This window comes from Pinus tabuliformis, chromosome 7 (assembly GCF_031772625.1).
Source record: "Pinus tabuliformis cultivar Carrire ecotype Pingquan chromosome 7, CPIR1, whole genome shotgun sequence".
NCBI classification, from domain to species: Eukaryota; Viridiplantae; Streptophyta; class Pinopsida; order Pinales; family Pinaceae; genus Pinus; species Pinus tabuliformis.
The window spans coordinates 677,257,964-677,282,531 of record NC_142293.1 but is presented as its reverse complement, the minus strand read 5'-3'; the positions used below and the strand labels follow the sequence as shown (position 1 = coordinate 677,282,531).

General features: G+C 38.7%; 1 protein-coding gene across 3 annotated transcripts in view; it reads right to left on the bottom strand.

Annotated features, from left to right (window-relative positions):
- Window positions 1-898: 898 nt before the first annotated feature.
- The window catches only part of LOC149249279 (Pseudouridine synthase family protein), a 375,151-nt gene continuing 351,481 nt past the window's right edge, over window positions 899-24,568 (bottom strand). The window contains exons 6-8 of one of the 3 annotated variants that reach the window (XM_089458664.1): window positions 2,196-2,371; window positions 1,953-2,057; window positions 899-1,854 (exon numbers count right to left, since the gene is read on the bottom strand). In XM_089458664.1, coding sequence (XP_089314790.1) covers window positions 1,955-2,057; window positions 2,196-2,371 — 279 coding nt within the window. In that variant the 3' untranslated portion in view covers window positions 899-1,854; window positions 1,953-1,954. Of the gene's footprint in view, window positions 1,855-1,952; window positions 2,058-2,195; window positions 6,093-6,188; window positions 6,285-15,078; window positions 15,292-24,568 lie in introns of those variants that run through there. The other 2 variants (XR_016266746.1, XM_089458665.1) reach the window with 2 other exon arrangements.

Sequence of the window (24,568 nt, the reverse complement as noted above, 5' to 3'; positions counted from 1 at the left end):
CATTGGAATCAAGCAAGGCTACCCTTTATCCCCTACTCTTTTTGGTTTATATATTGATAAACAGGAAGAGTGGCTAAATCTGCAAGGTGGACCACTTATTCACATAGATTTTCCAGATTATTTTGCACTTCATTCTTCTAATTTTCTTGATCTAGTCTAATTTTCTTTTCAGCGGGTAGCCACCATCCTGTTGCACATCCTTTCTGATAAAGCTGATCTGGTTATACATGACATGAACATCTCAACCTTGCATTTAAAAAGCCAACAAAGGCATAAGTGATACTTTCTTTACCCATTGCACCTCATATAAAATTTGTACAAAATACCTCCTCTAAATGAGGAAATGTGGCATGGATATGAAGAAATGACAAGTGACTAATCACAGAGGCCAAGTTTTATTCTCACTACTTTGGTACCTCCTAATAAAGACAGCAGCAATAATAAACATCAAGATAAGAAAAATAACTCCCCCGAGATAGAGATGGAAGGAAAATTTGTACAACATCGAGAGGTATAATTTGCTGACAATAGAAAATCGAAAGAAAGGATGAAAATATCCAGAAATCTTCTAATAAGAGCAATGGGACTCCAAAGGACATCAAGTAAAGTATGAGCTACAAGAAAAAAATGTTATTTCAACAAAATCACAGAATCTGTTTTGAGAAGTAAGGCATTAACTATCATTACCTGTTATGATTAGTCACCTACACCAAACTCTACAATCACTTGTTATCCCCATGTTTCCTTTAATATCTCAAGGTGCCTTAACCTTGCTACTGTACTTTAAACTTTTAAAGATTCCTATGACATGCAATTCACCTAAGCACGACGAGAGAATTTGTTAACATATAGGTGAAATCAATTAAAATATCCTAACCTATGTTACAACAAAAACCAGTAAAATAATGAAGATTCAACATCTCTAGAGGATAAGTCAGCTTTCTCCAACAGCATTTAACATATGCGGTATATAAGAGCCAGCTTTCAAGCTGCCAATATATGCCGATTATAAATTTCATCGTCATCTTTATTCTGTTCTTCCTCCCTGGTTCCATAAAATCTTAAACCATTTCTAAATGCAAGCTGTAATTTCTCAGCTAAAATTTGTAAATAATGTTAAACTTAGATCAAATTTCCTTGTGCCAATATTTTCAGCTCTTGAGTTTTTCAACCTGTTTCACACTTGTACGAGAGGTCTGAACCATCCCTTGTAAATCCGTAGCATTATCTCATTGATTCTTTCACAATTTGTCATTTCAGTTATTTTGCGAACCCTGTGTATTTCCGTTTTCTCTCAAAAGAAAAATACACAGGGTTTCAAAATAACTGAATCTGTAGCGTACATTTCTATATGCAAAATTCAAAGCACAGATAGTCTTCCCCCTACAGCTACAAGTATATGTCCAGTAATCACATGAATCTGTGTAATTCAGGTATATCAAATGTTCTCTTAAACACCATCGTTCTGAGTGGACAAGTGTTGGAGCAGCACATATAGGGAAATGAGATTCAACTTTGCTCCTTGTATCCATGCATGCATACTCCTAGACGCAAGCTTATGTGTTTATGGTCTGAGTTGGAAAACTTCGTGTGCTGCAATTCATTTCCAATAACAGGATCCTTTGCTGCCAACAATTGGAAATGCCCTTGATATTGAACAGAGACTTCCTAGTTTACTGAGGCAGAGGGAACTGGGTCAAAATATCAAATCTTCCAAGTTGTTTCCAATCACAAATAATAGAGGCATCAGCATACACTCTAAAGGGGCCAGCTGCCATACTGTGCACTTAGTTGAATCTTCCACTAGTTCAAGAGATCTTCAGTGATCTTCAAAATTCACTTGCATTTGTACATCTGGTAGAAGACACCAAAAGTGGCTACCATATTAGCTGATACAGATTGCAGGATTCCCACAATGGGCCCATAAACATAAATCTATTAAAAGTGATTACCATCATTTCGCTTCAAAGTTACGAAGCTGAAGCAAGACATCCATAAAATCAGGTGGAGGGGCGCATGAAAATTTCATTTCCTTGCCTGTTTGAGGGTGTTCAAATCTGTAATCATTGAGCAGAATTAAATATAATATTGAGAAACATAGATAACCACAGTACTCTGCACAGAAACTGCTAACTATCCAAGCACTAAGAACACCCATATGACAGGTCCAAAATTTATCTAGTCGTTGGACCTACCCAAGAGCCAAGGCATGGAGACAAGGTCGCTGGAGGTTTGAAATTAGTTTAGAAAGGACTCCATGATACTTTGATGGCACTTTTGGTCTCACTCGAGATAATGCCATACCTGCTGTTCCTCCATATACTTCATCACCTAGAATGGGATAGCCAAGGTACTGAGAATGGACCCTTATCTGTATACACAAATAAAACCAAAAAAAATTATAAATTGATATTATTCTCTAAACCTGAATATGTTGAAAATACAAAACAACAAAATGACAACGAGGGGGAAAAGAGGTCTCAAACATTGTATAAGTATGGTCAGGTTGGGTCTGTATACTGTTGTTGGAAAGATGCACTTTCTCCATGGGAATTCTTTCTTACCCTCTAAGAATATGGGAACAAAAGAATGGCAATGATCAATTGACCATAAAAAGACAACCATGATTTGGAACATCCTCAAGATTGTCTTCACATATGTATGCATTAGCCTGGTCAGATATTGAAAGCATAAACTTGCAATGTGCTTTAGATTTGCACAACCAGCGAAATTTAGTTGGTGATGTGTTTTCTCTCTTGACAAAATCTAACTTCTACATGCACATTCCTTGCTTCATAAATCTTTAAGCTAGAAGTTCTAAATGAGTCACCACTTAGGCATGTTTTCTACATTACCCCATGATCATTCCTTCAATATAAATGATACCATCACCTACAGATCCATGTGCTTAATCCTTCTTCCCATCATGTGCCTGTTCCTTAATAAAAGAAGCGTTCCTTGGTTTCATCAATTTCCAGTTCACCCTTTTCAATTCATGTTTGATTGAAGTAAGTTCACTAACAGAAAATAATTATTTGAATGCAAAGTAACCTAGGGGGATTCCTTTTCTATGAATAGACGTGAATGTACCCATGAATGTTCCTGGATTCTCACAAATCTCTTTAGTGCTAGAATATAAGGATCCACAGTCAATGTGCCACTATTTTGTTTATGTTTTTTTAATGCTCCGAAACTAAATCATATCTTACACTCATAATAGAATATGTATATAAAGTACATTAGTGGACTAAGATCTCATGTCAGACCCCTTGTCATGTATATTCTAGAAGGGTCAAAAGGTCAGCCTTAACACCGAACTCTAATGATCTAGAAAAAGGACTATTTTAGCTCCTCCTGCTCAGGTAAGTTAACTTTAAAAGTTGGCATTGGCAGTGCATTTGGCTTAAAGGAGCCACCATTATAAGTAGTAGTACACGTTTTGCATGCCAAGGAAAGACCTGTCAGCTGACTAGTGATCTGGAATCGGTACTATACTTGCAGAATTAGCACAACCTCAACATGAATTACGGTTATTTCAATTAGCCATATCTAGTCCTTCAAGTTCAAATATAGTGCAATTCGTGAACTTTATATATCACACAAACATTACACAGACAATGCCATGAAAATTTGCGCAAGAACTGAGCTCTGAATTAGTATTAACACAGTATAATGTACAACATATGAACAGCATAAAGCATCAGCAACTAAACAACCAAATTTATTTACACTATCATGAAGTACAATTAATCTAGCTAAGGGAAGACCAATGTTATCAGGACTGGAACAAAACTGGCCAGTCAAACCACTTCTAGGGGCTTTCCAGGCTGGAACAGCCCCTCAGACTGGAAATGACCAGTTTTAGTCCTGAACCAGTTTGAACTGGCTACAACCAGTCAAAACCTACTGGCTCAAGACAAAACCAGTCGAAATTGGCTGCTTTGACCAGTTTTGTACCAGTGCATCTCCTTCCCCAAAAATATTAAAAACAAAAGATAAAAACACAAAATAAAACCCCACAACAACCCTAAAACCTAATTTTGATCAATTTAATGAATGGACTTATCGGCAGCTGCTTCCACCACCACAGCTTATGGACATTGGTGTTGGACCTCAAGGGCATTGAATCAAGATACCGAGCTTACCCTTGCAAAGAATGTAGAAGATCTAGGTTTAGATAATTATGTAGTTTGATTTTATTGTAGAATATAGCTACGCTGCTGGGAGTGGGGAGAGGGGGGTGAAAAGCACAGTTTTCAAGAAGATTCCAGGAGCAAATAGTTTTTTATATCATAAATATTTTAATATATTTTGATGCATATATATTAAAAAAAAACATGCAGAATGTCAAATCAACTGTAGAAAACATGTAAACATAGATTTAATGGTTTAACTATAGGATTAGTGATGATCATTAAAGAATCGACCATATAGTACAAATATAACATCAATCATCTAGTAGTTAAACTTATAGAACTATGCTGCAAGAAACAGTCCCCTATCCTACATACTAGTACTAGAAATGCCTGAAAATGCCACCGATCATACCAGACAATGTTTCCCAATTAAACTGCCATTTCAGCACAAATCTGCCCCATTTTCATTGCTCTCTTTGTTGATTTTTCAAGTGCAAAAGATACAAGCACAATATTTCTGAACTATTGGTAATTACTTCGAATGATATAGATCTTCTTTTAACAATTCCAGTTTATCATTAAGCAATTACACTTCAGAAATTCAACCATAAACCATAAAGACAGTAGAGATCACAATGCACAAAAGAGAACAAAAGATTTATCCTAGGAAAACCCACTTGGGGGAAAAGTTAAAACCCAACAACCTTTTTCTTAGAGAAATTCTCCAGTTCAATAAGAGATACATCTAATGCAACTAGTCAACTATGACAAAAGCAAGATCAACAAGCTATGGTCAAACCTGGTCTCCAGCCCTCAAGTCAAACGAAGTCAAACTTTTCCCCTTCAAAATTTCGGCCTTCTTAGATTTGCCCAGAATTTTGACCTGCCAGAATATGCTGCCCAGAAAACTGCCCAGAAATTCACCATGTTCAAAAAACTGCCCAGAAAAAGGTCACACATGCGAAATCTGAGACACAGAGAAAGAGAGATGTGATCTAGAGAGAGATCTTCATCCTTCTTCCTTTTGTCCTTATTCTTCCTCTTGTCCTTCACTTGGATGCCCAGAACTTGTCTTTCTTGCATGATGGTCTAGTGGTGTTCTTGTGGAGGAGGTCGAATGCCTTTATATCAACGTGGAAAAAGTAGACCTCGGGAATAGATTGGCAAGGATCCAGAAATTGAAAAAGAAGTTAAAGTCGGGAGGTTTTTTAAAAACTCGTCAAAAAGGCAAAATTAAAAAAATACAAAAATATTCTTTTTATATTTTATATTTTTGCATCTAAAGTATCCACAACATCAAATAAATGCATTGCCACATAAACATGAAAAGAAAACAAATATATAATATGTATAAGAAGTCTAGTGCTACATCACATATCAAAATAGTGAATCAAGTCTTGAATCTTGAGTTCTGACTTGGTCCCAACTCTCAAGAGTCAAAATATCAACAAAAAATATAATAAATGTATATCATGAGTCATCTACATGTCATGAAGTAATCAGTCACTGAGATCCTTTGCCCCTTTTACAGAAATAGGGAATGGCTTTGCCTTTTCCTCTAGAGGAAGAAGGCCCTCCCTTGGGGCTACAAATGGACTTTATCATCCTCTCGAAGCAAAAAAAAAAGGTGGCCTCTGTCCTTTGTTGCTGCCCATCCTAGATGGTGTCACCTCCTCCTTCCTATCCTCCTGACCCTACTCCTCCTCCTCCTCTACCTATGGGTCTCCCTCCCTTGCAGCTGCTACCTACTCTGCCTCTAGTGCATCTAAATCCACATCTAACCAATAAAGGATCGAGTCCATGGCAAGCCTCTCAGTGTCAACCCTCCATGCAATAGTGGTATCAATATTGTCCAATGAGATGGCTTCCACATCAAGAGTTTTCTAAAATTGTCTCACCCATAATCGGAGATTGTAGTAGACGTAGACCATGTCATTGAGACATTGCGACTCCAATCTGTATTGGGGTCATAGATTGTAAATTAGTACTTAGAAGATTTAAATATTAAGAATAATAAAATGAATTCAAAAATTCAATTCGAATTTTTTTTACCTGTTGTGCTTTTCGTTGTGTATTTTGTCAAATACACTCCAGTTGCGCTCACACCTAAAGGAACTGCATGTTTGGCTGAGCTTGTCCACCAAGCATCTACAAGTTATAAGAAAAATGAGAAACATAAAAAAAAATTAAAACATTGAAATTCTAAATTTGAAGCAAATTATGAAGAGAAAATGAATTATGAAATTTGAAAATTGAAACAAATTGAAGCTTACCTGGCATTTTGGTCGTCCTATTCTTAATAGCCATGGTAAAACCAAATGTGTCACCTGCCATCCTATATATCTCCATTTTTTTAGAAATTTCTTCACGTTCTTGCTTAGATGCCACCATCCTCTCAACACAAGTGAGGAATCCATCCATCACCTTGGCATCAAATCTGAAACCACGGGAGTAAGAAAATGCGGGGTTGAGGTAGATACCTGCAACATGAATGGGGCGATGGAGGGTATTGTTCCATCGCTCATCAATCACTCTCCATACCAACTGTTGTTTCTCTAACCCCTTGTCTCCCTTATCTTCATAATAGGCACGAATGGCTTCTTTGGCCCTATCCATGGCCTCATACAAGTAGCCCATTGCGGGGTTATCTCCATAACCCTTACCAAAGGTTCTGAAATGGCACACACCTCCTCTACTCCTGCCCAAAAGCTCTGATCATATGAAACTAGTCTGCATATGCCCTCTCCCTCTGGTTTGCGGCTAATGACTAAAGCATGCCAATCTTGTGAAAGAAACATGCTCTTCACATCCTGCATAGACTTCAATAGAGACTGAAGAGATTTGAAAGTAGTAGCAAATCGTGTAATGGCAAGACACACCAACTCTTTGTTGTTGGTGAATCTTCTCATCAAGCTAAGCACAGATGCATGATTATATATAAATTTTGTTATGCTCTTGAATGATTCAACAATATCCCTCACAAAAGGAATCTTACCTATATCCTCCAACATCAAGTCAGACAATGAGCAGCACAAGGTGTCCAAAACAAGTTAGGATACCACTCCATAAGCATCCTCCCGGTGGCAACATAATTTGTAGTGTTGTCCATTATGACTTGGACAACATTTTGTGGACCTACTTCCTGAATGAAGGTGTCCAACAACTCACACATAATAAACATGCATCTTTAATGTCTGTAGATGCAACAACAAATTTCATAAACATTGTCCCCTTCGGACAACTAACCAAGAAGTTAAGAAGGGTCCTACCCTTCTAGTCAGTCCAACCATCTGACATGATTGTGCATCCAGTGTGTTACCATGATACCCTAAACTCCTCCAATCTAGCAATGCAATCACCCTTTTCATTTTGAAGAAGAGGCCCTCTCAAATCTGTAAAGATAGGGGCTTTGTATTGGGCCAACAACGACAATAACATCAAACATAGGTTGGTAGAATGGGTTGGTCTTGGCAATGTTGAAAGGAACACCACTCCATAGAAGACACTCACTGACCAACCTGTCAGCTTCCACTTTTTCCTTTTTTTAAGTGTCGATCTAATGCTAGGTTGTGCACTAGGTGTGGTTCTAGGAACAAAAAAAGATGAGAAAGTTGAGGGGTTGGGTCATGTGGGTGTGGAATGTGATGTTGAAGAACCACTCTCACTTCCCCCCACTCCTGAGGCCCTTACAAGTTGGATTTTTACTGTTGCCCTATTGGCTTTTCCCTCCTCTTTATAAATCAATGATTTAATGGCCTTCCGGATTATTTTGGAGTTGGATTTTGGTAAAGTTCTATATTTTGCCCCGAAATTTGCTCCAAATTGAATTTTAATCTATTGACACCCCTTGACATATGCTTGCCACACAACTTGCAAGTCAAATATTGTCTATTGACCCCCCATTGTCGGGTATAGGATCAAGTTCACCATATTTCCACATAGTGTCCAAATTCCTAGACATTTTGTTTGAAACTTTGAACTTAAATTTGAACCTAGGGCACAAAAAAAAAATTGAAAAAAATTAAAAATTGCCCATCACATTGTTAGAAAATTAGAAAGGCAGAAAGATTTTCTTGTTTTTGATAATTACTTGTGATGTTTCTTATTATTACAATTCTTTATATCTTCTTTCTTTAGTTCTTCAAGCAATTACCAAAAGCAGCAGCACATAAAATAATAGACACCATATGTGGGTACATGCTAGGGCAAAACCCCCCTCGAGGGGAAAACCTAGTCAAGATAATTCTTCCTTTCAATAGTATTCTTTGAGACTCTTCACCCTAGACCAAGACCAGACCTTCCCTCCACACCAAGTCAACCTCCCAGAATTTCGACCTCTTTCCAGCAACTTCAACTAGGCAGCAACTTACGGCAACTGGCAGCTTCCGGCAACAGTGAAACTTGGAAGACTTCGATCTCCCAATCCAAGACACAAAACAGAGAAAGAGAAACACCAAAATTTCGATTTTCCTTCTCTCCTTAGACTTCCCCAAACTTGCATTCACTTCGGCTCTCCGCAGTAGACTTCACACCTTTTTCCCAGCTACAAGACAACTTCGCACTTCTTCCCAGCTACAAGAGATTTTCGCACTTCTTCCCAGCTACAAGAGAATTCGAACTTGTGTGTGAGAATGATGCTCCAAATGAATTCGATGAGCTTCCTTTTATAGGCTTCTTGTGAGGTCGAATAGGGTCCTTAGGCCAACTTGATCTTCTTCTAGGTCGACGTGGTGTGGAGGTTACATAATTCATATTTGACTCAATACTTAACCTTTTTACATGATTTAAAAGCCCAAGAAGGGTCTCTTTGAATGTACAATGACTCTATAGACTCGGAATAAATCCTAGAAGTCCTCAATGGGGACTTTGACCTAAAACAAGCTGACCCAAGCATGAAACCCATGCTTTAATAAGTCATAATAATAATAACAACAACAATAATAATAATAATAATTCTTTATTCTTTTGACAAGTACATTACATAGTGACTCAAATACATTAATGAAGACGGAACATAGTTACATTTTCCAACACACATAAGAAGAAAATAGAAATGTAATTGCTAATTTTGAATTTTAAATGCCTCTTCTCACTCACTTGAACACACTCAGATTCACTAAACAAGGGTTTGAATTTTTTATTCTTGAAACATGTAAACAATCTAAACATTTTGAAGTTTTGATTTAATCAAGATTATAAACAATTTTTTATTCAAATTTCTAAGCAAAAATAAGTTAAAAACAAACTAATAGAAAGATTTAAGTAGCCATTTGTGTAACAAACACTGAAAAGAAAATTAAAATACATACTTGGCAGCAACAAATCGGCACCTTGAGTCTCTCATGTTGAGCAGTTGACAAATCTCTAAATCCGCACCACAAAATTAGTAAATCTCCTCCTCTTGGGCTATGGCAAACACCTCCTCTCTCCACAGGGATGAATGACAGAAAGGAGTGAAAAATGAATGTGATTTTCAGCTTTTTCCCTCACTTATCCATGGCCTGGGTGGGTTTCACGAGTTTTTCAAGCAACTCCCAATAACATCCCAATTTTTTCGATAAAAACGTGAATTTTTCGTTTTCAAAAAAAATCGCCAAAAAATTTGCCGATAAAATCGGCTAGCCCAAAAAATCGGACTTTGCCGATTTTATCACAACTTTTTCCTTCTGCCTATCCAAAATGGGTGTCTCTCTTCACTGGGCTGACTTGACTTGAGGGAGGGCCAACTTGACTAACTTGAAGCCAAAAATTCAAATTTCAAATTTCGAAAATCTCTCTTTTAAATCTGTCATGAAGAACATGTCTCATATAAATTATTCCAAAGACAAAATAATCAAAATAACATTAATAACATGTCTTTCAAATTCTTCATACATTACAAGGGCTAAAATATAATTATGAAGACCGACCATAGATACAAAAATTCAACACTCGCTCTTAGCTAGCAAGGTATTCATAATGGCTAGATAGATTTTCTTCATTATGAACAAATTTCTCTAAGAAAAGATTATAACAAATCATCACCATAGTCAAGTCACAATTGTGGCACATGGTAATCTAATAGCATCAACCATTTACCATAATTGGATCAAACATCTTTGACACATGGTAAATCAATAGCATCATCATGATACCACCATTCGATTTAGTACCTTAGACTTATGGTATCTCCTCACCATAATACGAGTTGGTACTTCAAACACATGGTACATCATTTAGCATCAACTAGTTGCCATAATTCGGGTCAATACTTGACACATGGCATTTGGACTAGTCTTGGTCCACCATAATTCGGGTCAACGTCTTGACACATGGTGAATCACCAAAGGCCACACTCTTAACAGAGTAATTCGGGGCCCAATGCTAAATGAACCTGATGCTCCAGGACCATTCTTCCTAATTCGGGTCATACATGACACAGGAAGAATGTCAGTCCTCCAAACCATTCTCCCTAATTCAGGTCATAGTACTTGACACAGGGACAATCTCCCGAATGTGGGTCACAGTACTTGACATAGAGAGAATGTCAGTCCATGATGCTATCACATCACTCCCTCTCAATGAGAGAGGCATTCTCCATGAGTCCACGTTGATCTCTTAAGTAAATAAACTTTGCATGCGACAAAGGCTTCATCAAAATATCTACAATCTACTCATCAGTGGAGACATACTAAAGCTTCACTACACCATGTCACAGATGAAGTGGAGCTTGATCTTGATGTGCTTCGACCTGTTATGGAACATTGGATTCGTTGTCAGCTTTACACAACTTTGATTATCACAATATATCACGGTCGACTCAAGCACATGATCAAACAGTCCTGCAAGTAACTTTCGAAGCCATACTGCTTCACAACTCACCAAGCTAGCTACAATATATTCTGCCCCAACAATATTGAGTGCAACAAATGTCTACTTCTTGCTCATCCACAAACTCATAGCGGGGCCCAAACTGAAGCAACCTCTGGATGTATTTTTCCTTTCTTCAGCGCTCCTTGCCCAATCTATATTTGTATAACCCTGTAGCTGAATATTGTCATTTGAGACATATCTCAAACCAAGGTCAAACATACCACGCAAGTATCTTAGTATGTGCTTTGCTGCAATCCAATGATCGTGTTTACATTGCACTTAGAACTGTCTCCACTTGTTCACTACAAAGCAAATGTCCGACCCAGTGTTAACCAGATACATCCGCGAGCTAATCAACTTCTGGTACATTGGTGGATCTATCAAATTGGACATAGAGTCTCTTAGCTTTCTCAGATTTGTAACCATTGAAGTCAACATAGACTTGCAATCCATCATACCAAACTTCTGGAGGATCTTGACAATAAATTTTCCTTGAACAAGAAAGATTTCGTCAGGCTTTTTCCATAATTCTAGCCCCAAATAATAGTGCATCAATCCAAGATCCTTCATATAAAATTTGGAAGCTAGCTCCCTCTTACACTGAATAATCAGATGCTCCATACTTGTCAGAAATAGGACATCAACATACAACAATAGGATTGCATGTTCATTCTTCTCGACCTTGAAGTATAAGGAAAAATAGATTGCAATAACAAATTTCTCCAAAGTTCACGACAACCTTATTAAAGAAGGGAACACAAGTCATATTACTTCCCAAAAGCATGGAAAGAGTTTGGTAGCAAAAGTTGCTAAATCATAGGTCCATGAAGCTAATTCCCCAAATTCTCCAAAAAGACCTCATGCATTTGAGCTTAGGTACAAAATTATGTTATGAAATCCTTGTGTCAATGAATACTTCAAACATTACTACAATCCTTTGTGTTAAATTTCCACGAAACTCTGCAACTGCTTAGTGAATTACTAAAAACTAGGCAACTAAAAATTAAAACCAAATTCACTTTCACCAAGATACAGAGTTTCTTAACAAATTAGAAGCACATGCACACAAATTAACACACTTGTTTTCTCAGGAAACCCAACAGCGAAAACCTACTTCCTTGATGTGGTATTTTATTGATATTTCTTGAGCAATTGGATCTATTACAGAGCAATCTATCTCTCTGAGAAAGCGTTCTGCTTCTTCTCACAAATCTCAGTTAATACAGTTGATCTCGGCTTGCCTTGATCACTGCTTGATCTCAACCCTCTAGCACACAACTATTCCCCAGCTGCCTCCTTGACTTGCCCTGCCTCTTGCTTGATCCTACTCCTCCTTCCTTGCGCACTTGGAAGCCCTATTTGCTTGCACAAATCCCCTATTTTCTAGTGCGAGCCTGGCTCCTATTTCTTAGCGCAAGTCTTATTTCCTTGCGCACTTCCTACCTCCTATTTCTTAGGACACTAACTCCTCAAAATTGTGCACAATCAATCTCCTAAATGTATATTTTTCCACAACACTTCAAATTCAGGTCTATGTCTAAGAACACGATCATAAACACACTGAAATAACACAACACTAACACTTTTTACAATAGAATATACATAACAGTGAATCAATGTCATGCACAAGACAATTTTTAACTCAAAAATTGTTATATTACAAATCTTAATACAATAAACGTAGGGCTCTTGCACCAAGGATCATGGCCCTTACATACAATCCTGATAGAAGGAAAACTAGGGCTCGGAGTCAACAACTATGATTGCCAATCTTTCCCTAAACAAAGTACACTTGACTTGCTGAAGGAGCGCTCTACTCAGCCCTTTCGTTCTGTGTAACTTGAACACATCTGGTAGGTTCTTTGACACCTCTTCTACTGATCACTGCAGCTTCTGCAACTTTAGAAAGCTTGCATCTCCATCTGTCCAATCTGTCACTTCAACCTTCTAATTGTTTCTAGAATGACTGAACATGGCCTCACATATCTGCCCTCTAGTGGAATAAAACACTAGAGATAAAAACAAATGCAAACAAATTGACACACTTGTTTTCTCCGAAAACCCAACAAGAAAAACCGGCTTCCCTGATGTGGTAATTTATTGATTGTTCTTGAGCACTTGGATCTATTACAAAGAAATCTGTCACTCATGAGAAAGTGTTCTGCTTCTTCTCACAAATCTCAATTGATACAATTGGTCTCGGCTTGCCTTGATCAATGCTTGATCTCGACCCTCGAGGCTTGGATGATAGATGAAGGGTCAACAAGGCTAGAGAAGGCCAGAAAAGGTCAACGCTGGGGTGGAAAGAGCCTCAAAGGCATGACGCAGGGGTAACCGAGGCTCAAAAGGGAGGACGCTGAGGGTTTTGGGCCTTGAAAGGCCACGACAAACCCTCAAGGGCAGTTGTCTAGCCTTCTAGAGGGAGGATGAGGCCCCAAAAGGCTACAACTAGCTTTGAGAACGGATAAAACCCTCTGTGCAGGTAAGGAGGGAAAAGGAGACCTTTCGACCTCACGTCTAGCCCTAAAGGGCAAAAAAATGCTGACGCAGGGCATCACTGGGCTGACGCAGGGGCTGAGGAGACCGGATCTAGGCCCAGGAGACCCGAAAAATGAAAATCCTTGCCTTGAAAAATATTTTCTTCCTTGGATCTGAATTTTGCTATGAAATCTTGATTGAATAATCCTGCAAAATTGTCTAAAGACTAGATCTTATCCTCAAGCACCTAGATCTAGCTCTTCTTCCTCTTGATCCCTTGATCCAACCTAGAAAAGATAAAAATACAACACCCAAACCACAAATATATACAAAATAAATCTAAAAACCCCAACCCAAGTTAGAAAAATGATTTACAATTAAAATTACAAAATTATTTTACAAATTATACAGGGATTTTTATATGAATTTTGAGAAAATAATTTTTATAATATTTTTCCTTTGATGAATGGCTAAAAATGCTTTAGAAAATTTATGCTCACCATATAAAAACTAAGGATCCAAGCAAAATGATCCTTTCCCACAGTCTCTGAACTTGGAGACCAAGGATTGAGTCCCTGCAAACACTATGTATTATCTCAAAATAATCACATAAAGTGTAACATAGGAAGCCCGTAGTCAATACATACCACAGATCAACGAACAAGAACACCTCAAGTCGCACCCCAAAGTCTTTTATTACAGCACAAAAAATAGTTCCCAACGGAACAATGGTTTACAAAAATGCTTCAGCAACAATATTCTAGCCAGAGATCAAGATGCTAGAGACTGAAATGACTCTAATTTATAGATAAATACTCCAAATGGAAAAATAACGGCGAGTTTCTTTGATCCTTGTCAAAATAATCTTGGACATTGATAAACACTTCAAGATCTTTCAACCTTGGCCCTCGATTATTTATTTTTAAGGAATTTTCGAATTTATCATTTAATTCCATTTTATTAGCTCAAAATTAATTATTTTGAGCTAATTTCCTCAAAAAATTGACTTTGACTTAACCACCAAGGTCCAAGGGTCCAAATTTTCTAGAAATACACAATATTGAATATTCCCTTGGTGGAGGACCTTCAAAAATTGATTCTTTTAAGATCCACGAATTTTTCCATTTTGAGAATTTATTTTCCTAAGGCAATTTTAAATTTGACTCTAATTAATTAATTTTCTAGCTTAGGATTTAATTTTATTTTGCCTGAAAAAAATAATTAATTTACACATGAAGGGATTTAATATTTTTTCGACCCTCTAATACAGAAGATTTTACATTTACAAGACTCAAAGAGAGAATACACATTTGCCATAGACCCTCAAGACACATAACCCATCTGCGACACAATATGATCTAGTAAACCAAGTGATTTGTAATAAAATAATTAAGCCAACTAACCTAAATTGTTCACAAACCACTTTTACATTAGACTCGACTAAAAACACTAGGAATCACTTAATAATTCGATAATAATTTCACCCTAGCTTTGGGGTTTACGATGAACGAGAAAAACTCTTCTGATTAGCCGTGTTTAGAAACACAGGTAATCAAGGAGGTTCAAAATCCTCCTAGGATGAAATTCATCATCAAAATTATAGGCTTACCTACATTGTTACATAGACTCAAGGTTTTACTAAGATCATTTTCATTACATAACTTGTAGAATGAGATAAACATGACACAGATTGTTGATATGTGATCCGATTGTGTTGAAAAAAATGGTACTTCCGCTTCCTTGGAACTTTGACAATTTGAGTGCAACATCTGGCTCCATATGGGGACACATTGTTTCCAAGAAGTAACGTGAGAATCCCAGAACCCTGCATCCAAGGAAACAAAATTCCATCAAATAGATATCTATCAACATTGAAATTATCATGCATATATAGAAAATATCGCAGGAAGAGAAAAATTTACTCTAACAAACTGAAATACAAGACAATATAAATGCGTGAAATAAAACTATCTAACGACGTGAAATGAAAGGAAGTAGGGTTAGAGATACTATACAAAACGATGCCCATGGCATCATATGTCATCGACGAGGAACAAACTCAGGCATTGTACGCTGACTAGTAGATCACTTGGTTGATTTTCATATGTCCCTTGTTGAAGTTTGACCCTCTTAGGTGGGTGTGACTGCTCATCATTGTGCTGCATATCTCTGTCAATCTAAAATCTTCTTCCTTTTTTGCCTAGAGGAGGGGGTGAGTAGTGGAAAAAGTGACATATCTCTGATTCAAAATGAGGCGGATGCTCCTGTCGCAGAACTTGTTCACCATTTTCCAACTTCTTTGGGACTTCCACATCATACCTTCTTTCTACCTCTCTGTACAATCTGACCATTCCATCTGTTGCTGCAGGGATAGTGGCATACGATAAATCCATTTGAATGGACACCTAAATCCGCTGCAAACTTCCTTGAGAAAAGCATTCCCCATACATCTGGCACATCAATGATTGTGATATCCATGGTGATGATTCTATATTGGTAATCAGCGAATAAGACTTGTAGATCTTTAACATCACCAAGGACTTCAACTTTCCTAGAGTTCATTGAACAAATGTTACGATATGGTCTGGAAATTCTTAAGTTTAATTGTTCCATGACTTTCTTGGTCATAACATTTGTAGATGCACTAGAATCCAACATGCAATTGTGAACTAACCTGTCGTTTATGTCCAAAGTAAGAAAGAATGGCTGATGATCCTCATTTGTCATATAGCAGTCGGTATCTTTTAATTTAATCCCTTCGTCTTTAGAGTTATCAATATTGCCTTGCTGAGAAATACCCAAAGCCCTGAAGAAAGATGCTCGCTGAGATGGAATTTTTAAAAGTTCAAGTACTAGGACAAATAGCTTAATGCTATTTATCCATGTGGCCCAATCCACGTTTAAACCAAATTTGTATCTTTCAGTGGGAACTTGCTTATCATGAGAAGGTTTCTTACCATATCCCTGAGTAATGGGGTCCTTTTCTTCATTGAAGGTATTTATTGCGAAGGCCGAAGAATTCATATTAGTACATCGATCTTCATTAGATTCATCTTGACTTGTATCATTATTTTGTTGATTTCTACCTTCCTCTAAGATCCTTCTAGCAAAGGCACATGTACTTTCTTCATGAAAACTGTCACAAGGTCTACGGAAGGGGATAGATGTGAAAATTCCTAATCCTCAAGGAACCCCTACTGTAGCAAATCTAAATCTACTTCACCTACTTGATTTTAATATATATTATCAAGTTATTCTCTAAATACTGAAGCATATTACTTTTGCAGCCTACACTTCTTTGATATTTGAATACATGAAAGAGAAAATTGAGCAAAGAACAAGATACATAATGTTGATTTGGGGTAGCATCGGATGTGCTCTAGCCATGAAAATTGTTGGAGAGGCTAAAGCACATGAGATCTCCAAGACCCAAAAATGGTTTGGAGAAATCCTGCTTGGTGAAGGATATAATAATAATTAATATTTTTAATGGGTACCTAAGTCTAAACTTAGGAAAATAATAATATTAATGGGTATTAATATAAAACTGGGTTAGAAGGTTCTAAATGACATGGATCAAGCCAAATCTAATCTTAGTCGTTGATTAGAGATGTAATCTCGGCCGTTGAAGAGTCAATAGAAAAAGGTATAAGAGGAGGCTTGAGGGTCAGTTGGAGATACACCAGAGTGATCAGTCAGTTCGATTTTCTAGAGCGAGGTTTGCTAAGAGAAATCGAACCAGTGATCAGTATTGCAGCGAGGGGCAGTGAGTGCAAGGCAGAGAGGCAAAGATAGTGTCAGAAGACCAATGAAGAGGCAGAGAGGCAGACGCAGAGGCCAACAAGGACTGCGCAGAGGGCCAGAGGGCTTGCATGAGTGACACAGAGGGCCAGAGGGCCTGCATGAGTGACGCAGAGGCTGCAAAGGTGATGCAGAGGCACAAAGAGGCTGAGCAGAGCCTCAGAGGGCTGAGGCAGAGGGTTTCAGGTTGACACAGAGGCCACGAGGGCTGACATTGAGCCTCAAAGAGGTGTTGGAGGGAGTTTCGTGGAGCAGAATTTCAGAATATCTACTTCCGAAGAGAGGTATTACTGCCAAATTATTTTCTCTATTGGGTGAGCCAGTTTGGCACCCAGTGTACTCAAGAAAAGTTGCTTTATAATAAAACCCTCAGAACTGTTGCACCGATTTTCCCAAGTTGGGTTTTTTTGGGGACAATTGTCCAAAAATAACGATGTCCCTCGTGTGTTTGTCTATTTCTTTCAGTGGTTGATATGTAGATGGTTGAGACTGTATTGTGTTTATTTTAGTATTTATATGGTTAAATAACTTGTTAGTAATTAAACAAGTAGGCGAAATAAACCAGAGAATACAGAAAAATTTCTAACGAGTAATACTTGGAAATTTCAACATGGTATTAGAGGGTTCCAGATCACAGGAGAGCTGAAGGCACCAGTTCAATCAGAGAATTTGCAGTGGAAATAGTGGTCCCGAGTGACAGAAATTGTTCTTAAGAAAAAAGCAGCAGAGAAGGAGTGACACAAAGGGCCTGCATCATGAGTTCCAGCCAAAGAAAGGCCAGCGCAGAGGCAGAGGAAGGCGGAAGAGGCTCACGAGGAGCCATGTCGTCCTACTCAGCCATGTAGGAGTGACGCAGTTGGCTAGGGGAGCAAATCAACCTTGTTGGGATTGCGCAGAGCCAAGAGGCTCAGTTTCTTCAGTTGCTGGGGCATAAGATGTTGTGGGCAGATTGCAGAGAGTGAAGCTGGTGGGGTTTTGTTGCTGTCGAGGCAGAACAGTACCTAACGAAACAAAACCAAGGTAGAGGGAGTCGCTACCTAGGCGGATTTCTAGCCAAGAAATCCAGGTCAGTGTTGCAGGAGCATAAGTGTTAAATTTGGCAACTAGGGCCAAACTCCATGTGGGTCATCTCATTTATGACAGCTGATATTTTTATTGGATCCCTCTCATCGAGAGGTGTAGGATTGATCTAAAGATCATCCGATTCCGATAAGTATTTATGAAGTTATGAATTTATTTGTATTATAAGACAAATTGTCAAGTCAGCCAGCATCTTATGTAGGCTCGGAAGCCCAATAGTCATGTCTATTCATCATCTACGTTTTAGTATAAATAGGTGAGGACTTGAAGTCATTTGAGAGACACTTCATGTGATCTCCTCTCCACGTCTTGGGTTTTTGGTGAAGGAGAGACACTAATGAAGATACGTTGGGCCAAGTATAATGTCCTAGCTGCAGATGAAGCCCTAGTCACAGTCAACGTGATGCCCTAATTTGTGTCTATGGAGACATCTATACGCAGACATAAAGGACCTTATACGTTGAAATGGATATATATATATATATATATATATATGCAGGCAATGATACAACGCAACAATAGCTATATATATACGCAGGCAATGATACAACGCAGCAATAGCTATATATACGCAGGCAATGATACAACGCAGCAATAGCTATATATATACGCAGGCAATGATACAATGCAGCAATATATATATACACAGGCAATAATACAACGCAACAAGATATATATATTCGCAGGCAATGGCAATATATATATACGCAGGCAATGGAGATACAACGCAACTATATTTACACACTGCAATAGAACATGCTGTAATGGAGATACCTTTCTGCGCTGTCAGGAAGTCACCTTCTACGCAGTGATGGAGACAAGCCTTTATACGCAGTCAAAGGAGACTTGCCTCGGACATTCTCCTGCTCAATCACAGATAGACAAGACTTCAAATGGACAGTAAGCTGCAGTCTTGTTGATAGTAAACCTTTCTCTAAGATCTCGATCAAAGGAGCAGATCTCGGATGCCATGAATGAAGGTATCATCTCGGATGGATGAAAAAGGTATGCGTATTAACATATACATCGTTATATATATGTGTGTGTTGATCTGTGCTCCTACTAGCTCATATACCCCTAGTAGTAATGCATTGATGATCCTAGTGTTTATATGATGAAACTGTCATTATATAAAAGAAGCCCTTAATAAAGTTATCAATAGATCTCATCATTGGAAAGATGCAGCATTAACAACTTCAAAGGTACAACAAGCATGATCTCAGTAAAGGTGCAGCAACGTTGAACCTTGATGACATCGATGATATGAGCATGCACAGCATGATGATAAATGAGATCATGGGCAGCACCATGATGAATGAGATCATGAGCATGAGAAGCATAATGATGCATGAGATCATGAGCATGGGCAGCTTGATGATGAATAAGACCATGAAAGATGCAGCATCATGAGAAGCATGAAGATGAGAGCAGCTCAGTCATCAAGGTTCAACACGTGACAGTATAGCAAGGTGTCACACGGTAATGTGTAGCAAATGAACGAGAGGCAGCACTATGATATGTGAAGGAGTCACCTTAGAGAATCAGTTGAAGCAATATGTCTTCAACTGATCTCTGTAGATATCAAAATTCAAAGTGTTGACTTCTATTGTAAATGTACTATCTCTCTCACTTTCTCTGCTGAACTTTGAAGAACATAAAAGAAGAATTGATCAAGGGTTTCCCCACGTTGTGGGGTTTGTCCTTGGGTTGCACCACATCTTGTGTCCTCTTGTCTTGGCTTGTCTTCTGCGATTTATGTTTATGTTCTATCTGCAATTTACTTTAATGCTGATGTGATTGCTAATCTGGAAAAGATATTAAGCTAAATGTGAAAATTGAAATAAATTGCTCTAAGCGTAGAACATACCTAAACTTAACATGGTATCAGAGCTGAGGTGAAGACAATGCCCAAGCAAGAGTGAAAGAGCAATCACCAAAGACAATTGGGACAAGACAAAAGGATCAATGGGTTCCTCATAATTCACCCAGGGTGAAGTTGAAGCAGAGAATGTTATCAGAATGGCGCAGCGGAAGGTTCTGATGGCCTACCTAAAGATCACTTCATTGGGAAGTTTGGATCTAAGGGTGGAAGGAAAGACAGATGCCTTGGTTACAATAAGTTCGGCCATTATGCGAAGGAGTGTCTGAATGGCAGAGACACTTCTCTTGATGAAGATAAACAAATCATTCCAGGGTCAAGGGAATGACAGGTAATATAGTTCATCAAGGAGAAATGGTCGACTCTTCAAAGAAAGAAAGGAACCCCAGGTATGAAGAATCAAATGTTGTTTCTGATAAGATAAAGAAGTGTTATCTTGTATTGGCCCTCTCCTTCAGATTCTTTGGGAATCTGGCTTATTGATTGTAGTGCCTCAAGGCACTTCATCGGATAGATGGGTGCACTCTCTAATTTGGTAGAGATGGAAACAATCATGGAATTATACTTGGAGCCGATGCCACCTATCCCGGAAAGGGTGTAGGAAATGTTACCCCTCAATTGAATGAGGGTAACTCGATTCATTTACAGAATCTCTTTTATGTACCTGATCGCAAGAAGAACCTGATGTCCATTTCAGCAATGGAAGTCAAAGGTTACAGGGTGGCACTCATCGATGGAAAGGTACATGTTTGAAAATAGATTTTTCAAAGATGTTTTTGAGTTCAGGGTTGTATCAAGTTGCCGGAAGTCCACTGGGGACCATGTCCATTGACACAACACCGGAGGTCTGTGAGTCAGATGGTGACAGGGATGCTTGAATTCAAAAAGAGCATGAAGTTACATGTCTGAAATGTACCAAAGGAAAATCTTATAAGGGGACCATTCCCCTCATGCAGCAAGTCCACAGGTTTGGAACAACCCGAGGAGTTTTGAGATTCATGATCGGGAATCTCATGTATACAGGTGGAAGAAAGCCCTCTATGGCTTGAAGCAAAACATCTCGAGCGTAGTATGAGAGGATTGATAGCTGTCAGATGAAGCTGAGATTCACTAGGAGTGAAACCGATCCAAACCATTACCTGAAGGTTGTGGATGATAGACCTCTCATACAGGCACCTTACGAGGACGACCTTTGTCTGACAGGTGCAGACCCTCTCATTTGCAGAAGAGAGAGGGAGTTGGATTCTGAATGTGGAATGATTAACTGCAAACCTGTGACTACCCCGAGGATCTTAACTTTCAGAAGTTATATGGTAGTGATGTCGGACCAAATTTGGGAAATACCTTTGAGTTTCATAAACTCATTCGCGTTGATGTTCTTGGTGAACTTCCGTCTGGACATACGTTTTGCATTTAGCATGGTGAGCTCATATTCAGTTGAGCTTCACTGGATTGGTGCCAAGAATCTTCTGAGATATCTTCAGGGCACAATCTCTCATGGATTGAGATACACTGCCGAAATATGAATCTGCATGATTATTCAAATGCTGAGTGGGCAGGCAGTGTGGAGGATCACTAAAGCACTTCTCAGTGTTGGTTCTCCTTGGGATCTGCTTCGATATCCTGGATGAGCAGGAAGCAAAATTCGGTGGCTTTGAGCACCGCCGAGGCAGAGTATATTGCTGCTAGCATGGCCACTTGTGAGGCAGCCTGGTTACGAAAGCTCTTCAGTGAGCTGTTTGGATACCACTGTTGTTAGTGTCAGTCTTTCCAGCCTTCCTTCGGTGATCAAATATGCTCTTACAAAGTGATTTTGAGGTGTCAAGGTCAAATTTTGTCATTTCAGTGAGTCTTCAAGCAAAATTTGGTCACTAGGCATTAGGTCTAGGGTTTGCCCAAATGTCAGTCCATGTCATCATTCAGCTGAGTTTATCATCATTCATAGGGTTGTCATTATCATGTCAGTGTCAAATGAGTCATTTTACACCTTGTTCATGCTTCAGTTGCCACCCAGGCAAGGTCATTTCCCTCTCCTAGGGTTTTGAAGGCAATTTCTCTTGGATGGTCAAATCACCGGCAAAACTTGTTTCCTGATGTTCATACACCTTCCCCTATCCTAAATGTACCTTATCAAACACTTCCCAACACTCAGATCCTCCAAATTCCTCATTTTTGCACAAACCCTAGTTTCTAGCTACAACCTGGCAATTTTCTAGGTTGGGCCTGTGTTTCACTCTTTTGAAACCCTTCCTCTCACTCAATCTCTGAGATTCCACTTTCCCCTGCTTCCTAACATCCCTCCCTACTCCCAAAAATTTCCTCAAGAATTTAGAAGCCCCTTATCCCCTTCATTTCACTCCATTTCGACAAAATTCCTTGTTTCACACATCGGGGCAAGTTTCACTAAAATGATGGTTCTGAGCAATCAAAGATGAATTTTGCAAAACTGAGAGAGGTTTTTGTCCAAAACATGCCAAGGAAGAAAAACCTCCTTCACTTTTTACACAGGTGTCATGGTTTGAGAGAAATGTCAAGAATGCCGTTGCCTCAGGAGAATCAAAGGCACCTCTGAAGTGACCTTGGGAAAATCAAGTTTTCTCCTAGCTTGGTTGGCCAAATGACTTTCTTGATGGGTAAAATGATAACTAGACACAAAGAGCTTTCCAATGAGCTATCATGAGCTCAATTTGGGGTTGAGGAAGGCATTCAAAAGTTGACTGCAACAACACTCTTCCTTGAGGCAGCCTCATTGGGCACTTTTTGACCAGTCTTGGGAGATTTGATTTTTGACAGGTCAAATCAACTCCAAATTGAAAAATTCCGGTTGGGTTGGAAAGTAGACTCAAAGACCTTTCCAACGAGCTATCCTGCACCCAATTCCGACACCGGGAAGGCCTCCAAAAGCCTCCTGCAAAAGCGCGACCACTCGAGCAGGGGCGCGACCACTCAGAGGCCTCTCTGCAGTGTATTTTCCTAAGGGGCGCGACCACTCAAGCAGGGGCGCGACCACTCAGGCTGTAAGTGCCAAATTGACTCAAATTTCCTCCAAATTTGCAAATTGGAGTGAGGTAGGCCTCCTAAACATTTTAAGTGATGGTGCCATGGATTCAATGATTGGTTTTTGCTCATGTTCACCATGCAAAAAATTATCAAAAGATAGGTTAAGTGACTTGTTGTTTTGCAAGCTTATGCTAGGGTTTGTTTGTTTTTCAAGGTTCTTTATTCCTTTGTTCCCTCCATTTGTTTTCCCATTATAAAATCACAAATGTTAAAGTGTTGTTGTTATCAACTCATTTGCAAAGAAATGCTAAAACCCCAGCCCAATTCCATGAAACCCAAATCCCTTTTAAACCCTATTCAAACCCTAGTTTCCCTCATATATCATGCTCAAACCCTAAACACTATTGTACACAGCAAACATATGTAAAAGGCACAACAATGAATGAAAACAAACATAGTGAAAAGAAAAAGAAATTGATGACAGAGGCATGCACATAAAAATTATGAAAAAACAGAGCAAAAATGTAACTTGCATAGCCTAGTACAAAAACAAAAGAAAGGACATCTTGCTGCACAAAAATCAGAGATTAGTAGCTATATGGTGTTCATGCAAAGATTATCAAATGTACAGCTGCAATGTTTTCAAAAGGAGCAGTTTGCTGTGGCTAGGGTTTGCACAATGACATGGTATTCCTCCCTAATCCCTAAACTCTGTTTTCCCTTACCTTTCCCCTCATGAAAACCCTAATTCAATTGCTCGTTAATCCTCTAAAAATCCCTATGCAATTGATATCCCTTCCCTTTTGTCAAAGCATGTAATTGAAACCCTAATTCACCCATGACAAAAGCAAATATGAAAGCTGCCAGCATTGTAAAGGAACTGCTGTTATGAAATATGGTTGGCAGCATTGTTAGTAGTTTTCCTAGTCCCAAACCCTAATTCATTTATCCCCTCATTTCCCTAATTCCCTTGATACAGTCCCTCTCCCTTCCATTGCAAAATTGTCACAAGAACCCTTCCCCTCCCCTTGTGATCAAATAAACTAAATCACTGTTTCCCATTAGCATCCAAAAGCCATTTTAAAGGTTGAAAAAACAGAGTATGCTCATGAATGACATTAAAAGCAAAATAAAAGGAGCAGCCTGTAAAATTGATTGTGGTTGATGCTACCCCATACCCTGATACTGATGCCCTCATTCCCTCCATCATGTAAATTTTTATTGTCCTTTCCCTTGGTGATCAAAACACACATTTTCCCTAATAAAGTATTGATTTGCAAATGATGAGAGATGAGATGACATATTTGACATTGTGTGATTATTTCCTTCAAAGCTCCCTGTT